The 10,625-nt window shown below is 35.4% G+C and overlaps 2 protein-coding genes across 2 annotated transcripts in view; one reads left to right on the top strand and one right to left on the bottom strand.

The window, feature by feature from the left end:
• The first annotated feature begins 4,108 nt into the window (after positions 1–4,108).
• On the top strand, positions 4,109–5,141 carry LOC126379973 (acyl-coenzyme A thioesterase 13-like). The gene is made up of 3 exons (XM_050029018.1): positions 4,109–4,311; positions 4,481–4,668; positions 4,910–5,141. The coding sequence occupies exons 1-3, from the start codon at positions 4,228–4,230 to the stop codon at positions 5,064–5,066; spliced, it is 429 nt and encodes a 142-aa protein (XP_049884975.1). The 5' UTR covers positions 4,109–4,227; the 3' UTR covers positions 5,067–5,141.
• A 227-nt stretch (positions 5,142–5,368) lies between these two features.
• Positions 5,369–10,625, bottom strand: part of LOC126379965 (peroxidasin) — a 48,641-nt gene continuing 43,384 nt past the window's right edge. Inside the window, exon 7 of the mRNA XM_050029007.1 lies at positions 5,369–10,614. Within this exon, the coding sequence (XP_049884964.1) occupies positions 7,763–10,614 (2,852 nt within the window). The 3' untranslated portion in view covers positions 5,369–7,762. The remainder of the gene's footprint in view (positions 10,615–10,625) is intronic.

Genomic DNA, 10,625 nt, shown 5'->3' with positions numbered 1-10,625 from the left:
ACAAAAGGGCAACGATTAAGATTTAAATTAAGTATGTTTGCCATTATATTATTATTAACTATAACGTAACATAATATCAAAACGGGAAACCCTACTTATTACAAATCCGGCAAAACAATGACATAACGACGCCGGCGCCAAGCTCCGGAATGGACGCCAGATTTAATACTCGACTCAGGAACAAAATCCACTTTCTGATATTCTGTTACACCTACATCTCTTCCTTTTAAGAAATAATTGTTTTCTCTCGAGCCGTCATTGTGACTAAGCTCAAATTTTGTGAAGAAATCGTGTGTTCGAATTCGTTGAATTACTGTATTGTTTGCCGAACAAATCAAAGGTAAGTAGGCATCATTGCGTGATGACATGGTTGGCGCACTTGTCGAGTCGTGGTGAATGAGAATGATGGCACAGTAGGTGCTCGGCAGTGGTCACGTAGTAGTCTGTTGGCTCATGGTGTCATGTGATCACGTCACATAGATAGCGCGCACCGGCGTCGCTTCGAAGACCGCGGACGAAATACGGCAAATGTATATTTTAATGACGTATAATCTTGCAGTAGAGTAATGCGTAATCACCTAAAAGTACATAATACGTTAATACTTGGATGCCAGAGCCGCTTTCTTCGCCATGTAGGTATGCGAACATTTAATTAGAACAATAGCCCGAGGACATCCGCGAGAGTAGTGGCCACGCAGGACCATATCGCAATGGGCGTCATTGAACACGTCACACGTACGATTATGTACGATTTATGTAACGGTGGTACCCGCCTGTAATGGCATACTTTTCGCGACCACTGACTAACCTGACCTGAAACTCGATATATCGATGTCACCTACCTACCTACTTCGGCTCCGCTCGTAAGACGACGCAAGTATATGGCCCTGCGAATGACATTAACAATAATTTCGGTCCCTTCGTACGTACGTAGTTAGGCACGTACGTAGTCAGCTAGGTATATCTACGCCGGTATCAACGTTGGCGTCGGGTAATAACAAAAGTTGGTAACGAACGACACGTTTGTCGACTCGTTAGTCATAAAGTTAATTCGAAATATTCCATGAACGCGAAATTCTGTCATTAATTTTGCACATTTTACCTATAATGAAATAGTTTGTAGTGGTTTAATAAAACTGCTGAGTTCATAATAATTGTTGTACGAGAACAGCTCGCTCGTAGGTATTTCATAACGCATGAAAGTGCAATAATGGAAGCTAGAAGTTCTAAGTAGCACCGTTCTGGAGCAGAGCAGTTGTAATTGGGTGCTTGTTGTAAGTAAGGTACGAGCAACAAAATCGGCACAGAACCTAATTCCGGTAGGTACATAGCTACTTATTTACAGCCAGAAAATGTTGTGGTTACGTAATATTTCCCGCTAAAACCGGTTGGTATAAAGAGCTCACATAACGAGAGCACTGAGCAGAAAGCTCTAGATACTTGTCTTGTGCTACACCTTGCGGATATAAAAACTCATGCGTAAGGTGTAGTTTCTACTGAGGTGACCACGAAGAGAAAAATTTGTGGACATGCCTGCTAGAGGTATAAATAATAAATTGATATTGTAATGATAACCAATTAAACATTAAATAAATATTGATAACCCCATTCAATAAATAGTGTGAAAAATAAGTAAATAAATAGCACAGAACATTAATTGCAACTGACAAATATTAATTTAATTCATGATTATAATTATCATTTTTTATATAAAACTTATTAAGTTGGTAGATACACTAATAAGCTACACAAGGTGTTAGTGACACCATTCAGCTCTTGATTCTGAGTTAATATCAAGTGGAATTTTCCGTTGCAAACTTCATGATGTTTTCTTCCCCGTAAGTATTCGTTACGATTTTACTTATTATACCGTAGAAGTAAGTACATACCCCGCGTGGCGTGGTTGACCCCGCCGGCGTAGTCGACCCCGCCGGCGTGGTCGACGATTTCCCTCATTCAGCGCTTATCGCTATCGACCCACTAGGGTCGATTAATTCTTTCAAATATTTTTCTCCCAGACGACGCCCTAAGCCGAGGTTCGCGCCCAACTGGGCACCCTCACGCCTGTTGTCTTAAACGTTGTACCGGGTGAGAGCCTTCAGCGCTCCCCATTTGTCCGGCCAAGTAGTTAATGCCATCTGCGACAAATCTACAATAAGTCACGTCAAAAAAAAAAGTACATACAAGTACCCGTACGGGTACGTGTCTGTATTAGTAATACCGTAACCAAAACTTTGGGATATGATTCAGACCATGATTCTGACTATTCTGAGTTAATATCGAATGTTCCCGACGGAAAATTCATGAAAATGTTAGAGTTTTTTTTAATTATTTTCAGTTCCACACTTTTGCGATGGAAAATTCCACCTGACATTAACACGGAAACTTGGTCTGACCCAGACCCAACCCTCAAAGTTTTCATTACGGTATCACTAACACCCTGTATTACAAAATAATTTGATATATTCTACGTTTCAGTATTAATTAAAAAAAAATGTGAATTCCTTCACCTCATATGTATACCTACCTAATGTCATGAAATAGGCAGTTAAAGATGTAAATGTCCCGAAAAAATCATGGTTACTCTACAAGAATATTCGGAAGTAGGTATTCACCCAAGTTCAACTCTACGAGATTTTAATTATAACCACGTTAGTGGTCCGTACTTAGCATTATGCAACATGTTACCTTTAAACTCTAACTTTGCCAACCATGGGAATCTGATTTACATATAGATACCTATCTACATACTTACGTAAAGTCCCAAGCAAAAGTAACTTGAAATAATTTTTTTTTTGTTTTGGTTTTCCCCGAAGGGTAAGGCAAAGGGAACTATGCCCATACAGCCATGTCTGACGTATTTTTTTCTTGATGATTAATGTAATGATGAAAGGTGATGATGATGAATCCTAAGCCCCCACCCTTGGAGTAGACTCCTACTCCGAACCCCAAACGAATTAACTCAAAAGTCCGCATAAACTTGTGAGTTATGAAGCGGCTTCCCGGCACGAAGCGAAAATAGGCAAATACACTTTGTGTATTGAATACTCCAATATATTAACACTCGCGAATGTCTTCCGACTAACTTAATGCGATCATTAACCACAAAACACCACTTCGTATTAATTATTTAGATTACTCAATGAAGAAAGCAACTGTCCCGTTCCCGTTTCCCGCCGAAAAGCCATAAATTAAAAAATAAAAATTAGTAAATAAAAATCACGCTTATAATCGCTAACAGGATAGACATAGCAACAATCCGAAGACAAAACTTGCAGTCACTTTTGGTATTCGAATTTTAATGAAGGTACATAGATTTCAAGGAAAAAGTTATCCCCAAACACTGTTGGTGATTCATATCTATTGAATCACCAACAACAGCGATTATAAGCGTGATTTGTATTTACTTTTAATTGAAAATGTGTCTTTGAGCACCTTTAAGAACGTTAGAAAGTAGCAGCTACATTGTATGAGAATGTCAAATTTTCCTTCAAATCTGTCTGTCTTGCAATCTTTGAGGGCTAATTACTTAGTTTTTTGCCCGTATTAAGGGTACTTTTTATTAATGTTTCTAAAAGCCTATTAAATGGAGCAATTTTTAAATAATTTCAGTGTCCATGACAATCTCATGTGTTTATTATTCTTCGGCGAAGTTTTAACAACTGTAACAATTTTGGTCGAATTCTCATTTTGACTTCCGATAACTTTTTTTTTATCTTTGATTTCACTTTGATTTATCTTTGATTGAGCGGTGCACAGACTTAGGCATAGTTGTGAAGTAAAATAAAATAATTATTAAGAAAGGGATAGCGACAAAATGATTATTTCTGAAGTAAGGTAGAAAATCTAGAAAAAGGTACAAAATGGGTCATATCTCCTAAACCGTAAATAATTGCTGAACATACATGGGGGTGTTTCTGGTTGCTAATGAGCACCTCTTTCTAATTTTTCATTTTGAACCTGAACTTCTGGGCCACCCTGTATATTTGTATTTTTTTTCTTTTTTGCCTACCTTAGATAACTTAAACCTTAAACACAACTATTACTGTCAACAAACTGAAGACTAGGCAGCATAGTGTTATGATCTTACCCTGTCGCTGAAATGGACAAAAGGAAAAAAGAACTGTCAGAGAAAACATAACCTCACTTTATTATAGGTCGAAAGAACGAAAACAAAAGGCATTATGTAAAAACATTCAATAAAATTAACCAAATATCACTTACAAAATGACTACTAAAGGAGCTAAGGTAGCTGAACTCTTCACAAAAGTTATGGCAACCACAAAATGTTTCGATCAAAATCTTCGAAAGGTAGGTACACAAACTTTTCGAAGTACTTTTATAAATAGTGATTATTATTAATATCTTAACTTACCTTTTAATTCTAAAGTTTACAATTTCGTTTAGTTTTAATGTTTGCATTTTGTCAGGTTATTGTTTGAACAGTCTAGTTTTACAAGGCCATTCCTAAATATTTCAGGTAAAAGTGATCAGTTGTGATAAAGGGAGGATGGTGACAGAGTTCCAAGTAGGCCAAGAACATCTGAACCAGCGAGGGACTCTCCATGGAGGCTTTATCGCACATCTCGTTGATGCCATATCCACATATGCGCTGACAGCCAATGACACCATAGAAACCAGAGGGATGTCTATTGATCTAAGTGTAAGGTAAGTTAGAAAAGTAATTGCTACTTGTGGACATTATTTGGGTACTTCACAAGATAAAAAGTACAATATATTATAATAATAACAGATCTGTGAACTTCTATTGTCCAAAATATATTATTTTAATTGTGATTTTGAGGGTTTTGGCCATTAAATAAATATTTATATATTATTTGATGATATTGTTTTGATTGATTCTTCCTATTAGGTACAAAACTGTTAAATATTATTTTCTCAATTTCAGTTACTTAAGAATGGCTAAAGAAGGGGACTTTGTTGAAGTGGAAGCAGTTACAAAGAAACTTGGCAAGAAGATTGCCTTCCTTGAAGTTGAATTAAGAAATAAAGCATCCGGGCAAGTGATAGCCACAGGTAGACATACTAAGTATACTGGAGTGTAGAGACTACATAGATATGATTTTGTTAGATATTTATTTGTTATTGAAGTTTTACTTATAAATGAATCTTTAGTCAGCTATCAGGATTTTTATTAACAAATTAATTAAAAAATAATTAAATAATAGTCTTGTTTAGAGTATAATATCCCAATGTTTTTTATTAATCTGTTCAACGTAAGGTTTTATAACAGCATAGTAGACATTAAATTAAAAATTTTAAAATTTACCTAAATGGTAACTATGTCACTAAATAAAAGAATAAAAAAGTCTTCAAGATTAGGGTTTGTAAATGAAATAACACTAGGTACTTTTCATATGATTTATTTGAACATCAAGAATATATTAATGGTATTCAATATTGACTATGGTAAGTGCGTACTCCAAACATTTAATTCATTCAATAAATATGGTAAATCCTGCAACATACAATGGGCGCAATTTCCAGCTAACTTGATGTTCTTCTGAACTTACATATCAAATTAATTAATAATTTTAAGAAGTTCACAATAATTTAATAATATTATGCTTCTCAGTGTGAATTTCTTAAAAGAACAATTTAAACTTACTTAAGTTTACGTACATACTTTGGCCCCCGCATCTTACCCATTCTCTTATCTTAAACAGTAAGCCTATATAAATAGTTCTAACATCCAGATTATATCATGCAATTACAGTAGTAATTAATAAAACTTTTCTTACATCACATTTAATCTGTTGCAAATCAATTTGTCTTAAAGCAATATAGTTCAAAATCGAATTCTGGATGATTGACATAAGTCAATTCAAATAATATAATTATTTACTGCTTCGCAAACAGGGGGCTCCATATTATACATGTCCTCAATACTTTAATGGTGCCTCCATTTTACAAACTTATTTTAACATTACCTTTCACATAACTAGATTAATATATTTTTTAAATTGATTGCAGATCATGTTCAGACGACAAATATTCCTTAGTGACACATACATATTAGAATATGATAATTATATTATATTGTTCTTATAAATATGTTATTAGATATACAGGATTTGATACAAAATGCTGTTTTAAGTAATCAGAAAATCTATAAATACAAATAAGGATTGACTAAAAGTCATCATTAAGTATAAAATATTATATGACAAACAATTGCATACCTAGTAATCATTATCAATTTAAATCATAAAAATATATAAATGCATCCAAAGAACCTAATGCAGTTACTGTCATTTCTAGGTAGCATTTTAGCTATATCTGATTAAGTCTTAAGTGTTCTCACTTTCCAAACCCCCTGTATTTCCAATTGCCTTTCACCATAATATAGAATTTCTAACATCCATGTTATATTATGAATTATTAAACAACTACTGAACATTAATTAACACCGATAAATATTAAAATGTTATACTTTGACATGAAAAAAACTTGTATAGGTATCTACTTAATAATTTCCATGGTGTTATCCAAAAATTGTTGTAAGTAATCTTAAATATAAATTCGGGTTACATTCTAAACACTACAGTGGCTACAACAGTTTCACAATGTATTTACGTGGCTATATTATAGTATACGAGGCAAATAAGAGCAGACCAATTGGAATACAAAGACAAAGAAATATTAAGTTGTACTTGGGTCTAGAAATCAAGATAATATGATAATCAAGATTATAAGCAGGTACAAAGTACAAAGAAATTAACATTAGTCAGCGTACCTGACCACTATTCACTTCTTTGTACTGTTTCATTATTTCAGTGCAATAAATGATATTGAAGTATTTGACAGTGTGCCAAACAATTTAATTATTACTTATAAAAGCTCTAGCTTGTTAAAGTTGGAAACGAAATTTAATTGATCTCCAGAGCTTCCTTCCTTTTTAAATTTTATGAGTTTTAGTCACTGCAATTATGACTCAAATGTTGGGTTGGGCCTCAAATAAAAGAGTACAATATGTTAATGACAAGAAATAGTTCTAAACACCTAATAATACGTCCTACATTTTTATATATTTTTTTAAATGTTGACACTTATAACACATGAATTTCTATATCAATATCAAGTAGGTACATAATATTGAGATTTTAGAGATACAACAAATAAATATTAGCAATCGCCGCATTATAACCTTTACTTAAAGGAATATTTCTCAGTCAGAGAGTAACCGGCGCGCTGCGTATGAAGTTGATAAAGTTAGAACAGATACTTCTTCATGTCATTACCATTAGCCAAGTGCTAATTATCAAAATTGCGTTCAAGATTAAGGCTCAACAACGCCTTAACATGAAATAAATAGGAATATACTAAATATGTACGGTTTAAAAAGTTTAGTAAATAATTGGAAATAGGTAGGTAAAAGTTTAGTAAATAGTTGGACCACAGGGAGCAAGTATTTGATATTAATAATCTTAGTTGTCGCCATATTTATTTCGACGCAAAAATGTAGAAATATCAACTGCATATAGTCGAGTCAATAAAGCAAAATAAGCTTTTTTAAGGTCGAAATATTTATGTGCCCCACTCAAAATGTTTCTGATTTTACATGATATAAAGAAAAAAGCACCTCATAAAGAAAAATAACACCTAGTCAAACCTGACCCAGGAAAATAAAAAGTGAAATGCAAAGAGAATCACTACCTTTGTGAAATGCTTCATAGACTCGACTACTAGACATCTATATGCAATGTCGAAACCGACGACGACGAAAAATATGTAGTAGTATTTAGTCTATGTCGTTCATACAGGTTTCTTCAAGAAACTCAATCCTTTTCTTAAGTATGTCGACGGTCTTTTCCAAATCAAGCTGCATATCTTCTATGTTATTCAATCGTGATTCCTTCGTCTCCACTATACCTGAATCATAGTTGGTGTCCCTGCGAGTTCGACGCTTTACTCGATCTTCTTCGTCATCACCACAAGACTCGCAGTCAACCCAGTATCGAAAATCTATCGATGGCAAATCTTCACAGGTTACAAGACCATCTTGAACTTCGGGTAACAAGAATACATTCTCCCCAATAGTGTCAATGTTATCGCCATTGTCACATAATACGCGAGCCAAGCTAGTTTTTTTTATTTGTTGCAACTGATCTGGTTTGAATACAGAAGGATTCTCATACCAAAATCGATCTCCATCGCGTAAACGTTTAAACTGTTCTAAAAGCAAGCATCTAAACAACGGCCCTACTTTTCCTCCCTCAACTTGATCTTCTAATATACCACCAACCCAAACATCAATATTGTCTACTGATCCGTAAAGTTGTTCAAGTTTCTGTCTAATTTCTCTATCCGAAATATCGTCAGCTAAATCGTCAAAAGAATTAAGTTCGGTCATATTGCAAAATTCTCTCCACTTGGTATATGGTGGAATGCCATGATCACGTCCACGTTGAATATTAATGGCAGCCAGATCCAAAGCAACAGCATGTGCACTGTAGAACAATTGCTCAGTTAGTTCGGAGTTAAGGTTTTGCTTGGATGTCTTCAATTTCGCAGGTGTAGTAAACATGCCCCTAAGTAAAGGATCTACACCACCTTCGTCAACGAGTCGCCAAGGAGAGAAAAATGCATGACGCAACATTAAATGACCTTGAGGTATGGGGTCAAAATTCTCATCGTAACGATGTAAGATGGGATTAATCATTGAATGTCCAAATCTCAACGCAGCGGTAGCAAAAACGTTTGAAATAGAAGGGTTGATATTTGAATTATAGCCCCTATATTCTCCTATTGTTTTGTGTACATCTGGTCCTAAAACAATTGGCAGCCAATGCTCAAAAGTTATTAATTGCATTTCTGCACCCACAATCTTTCTGGCCTCTTGGTAAACTTTGTCACCGTCCCAAAATGGGTTTAATGTTTTTAAATGGCCTGCAATACGGTTATGTTCTCTCATCCAAATGGTATGGAATGCTGCTAAACCAATCTGTTCATTGGCACGAATATCACCTGCTACGAAACAATTGCGGCTGCTCTCTTCAAGGTTGCGCCTGCAATCCATGCCATTCAATCCTACAGTTGGCAACAGAGGTTTTCTATTGGGAAATATAGCACCAACTCGTAGTAACCCGTTATCATTGGTCAAATCTCTTAAATCTTCAGCTACGTCTTTTTCAAAGCCATATACTTGAGAAGCGTCAATAAAAGATGTAAGTTGATTTATCTGCTCTCTAGGCTGTAATCTACCAAATAAAACAGAAGTCAATCCAGATCCGCATACTGCACTTGTTCTAATAAAATCAATACAGCGACGATTGCTGACGCGAGGGTCGTCTACTGGCACATCTATTGGAAAACACGGTGCTGCATAATCGCACGTTTTTTTACAGTCTACGCCATCCCAGCTCTGAGCACTAACAGGTGGCAGAGAATGGTCCAAGTCATGATCCAACCACTGTCCCCACTGCATCGCCATATGGGTTATTTCAATATCTTCAGTAATATCTTCTGTAGTAATGACAGCTGTGGATACTGATCTGGCACTTGGTAAAACGAAATTATTATATTTTTTGTTCTTATTCCATCCTATAGGTTCACTGAAACCGTTCTCGTACAAAGGGTAAAGTATTCTTCTGAAACCGGTTAATGAAGCGCCCCACATCGGGTTCGCAAAATTGTTACAACTTCCATCAATACTGCGATATTTTACGTGATAACACACATCTGAGCAATTTTTATCTTCTCTATGTGCGACACATCCAGACAAACGCGCAATAACCTCCAAATGTTGAGCTGATAAAACATTGTGGTAATTAAATGGCTCTGTAGATGAAACTTTCAGTCCTGTTCTTACGAATCCTTTAACTTTATCCAATGTTCTTTCATAAATTTCAGCTGCACGAGCTATTTCCCTAGCACCAGCATTTGGATATCTTACAATTCGAAATAGATCATGTACGTCTGCGTTTGAACTTTTGTTGTTAAATAGTTGCTCCATAGTGTTTGAAATCGCTTGATCGATATCTCTAGTTGCCTCAGTAAGAGCAATATTTACATACTCGTCGCCTGGCAATATATGATCTTTTACTGTTAAGAAAGCAGACGCAATATCCCGGCCAAATTCATTAAACACCGAGCATTCATAGCGACCCATATCTCTGAGTGTTACATTGTTGATAATCAAACTGCCGATTAAGGATATAGAAACCCTTGAATCAGGTAAAATCCTAGTTCCATCTTTCCTCCATTCAATTTCAGCAGAAGGTTCACTTTCTGTTTCACATGCTAATTGCACTGAAGTTTCTTTATAAGCATCAGTGTCCTCGGGTTTTAAGACTATTTTCGGTTGAACTATTTGAAGTTCCTGTACCTTTAAAATTGCCGATATTTCTGTCAACCCTTCGGTATTTTCCGCCCTGCAGTGATATATTCCGTCATCTTCGTTTGTTACTTCTCGTATTGTTAAATTTTGATTTTCGTTACTAAATACAATGTTTTCGCTAGGCGGTAAAGCCATTGTATTTCTGTACCATGTGATTACTGGTTTAGGTGATCCCCGGGCTGTACATTTAAATTCTACTCTATCGCCCAGGTAAGCAGTTTTATCCGATGGTACAATAATAAATGCTGGTGCAACTGAAATAAAA

Source organism: Pectinophora gossypiella, chromosome Z (genome assembly GCF_024362695.1).
Source record: "Pectinophora gossypiella chromosome Z, ilPecGoss1.1, whole genome shotgun sequence".
In the NCBI taxonomy this organism is placed as follows: Eukaryota; Metazoa; Arthropoda; class Insecta; order Lepidoptera; family Gelechiidae; genus Pectinophora; species Pectinophora gossypiella.
This window is presented reverse-complemented; position numbering and strand designations above follow the sequence as displayed.

Coding starts and splice junctions, on each gene's coding strand:
- LOC126379973 (XM_050029018.1), top strand. CDS start 4,228: ATGACTACTAAAGGAGCTAAGGTAGCTGAACTCTTCACAAAAGTTATG. Junction 4,312..4,480: donor TCGATCAAAATCTTCGAAAG/GTAGGTACACAA, acceptor TAAATATTTCAG/GTAAAAGTGATCAGTTGTGA. Junction 4,669..4,909: donor TCTATTGATCTAAGTGTAAG/GTAAGTTAGAAA, acceptor TCTCAATTTCAG/TTACTTAAGAATGGCTAAAG.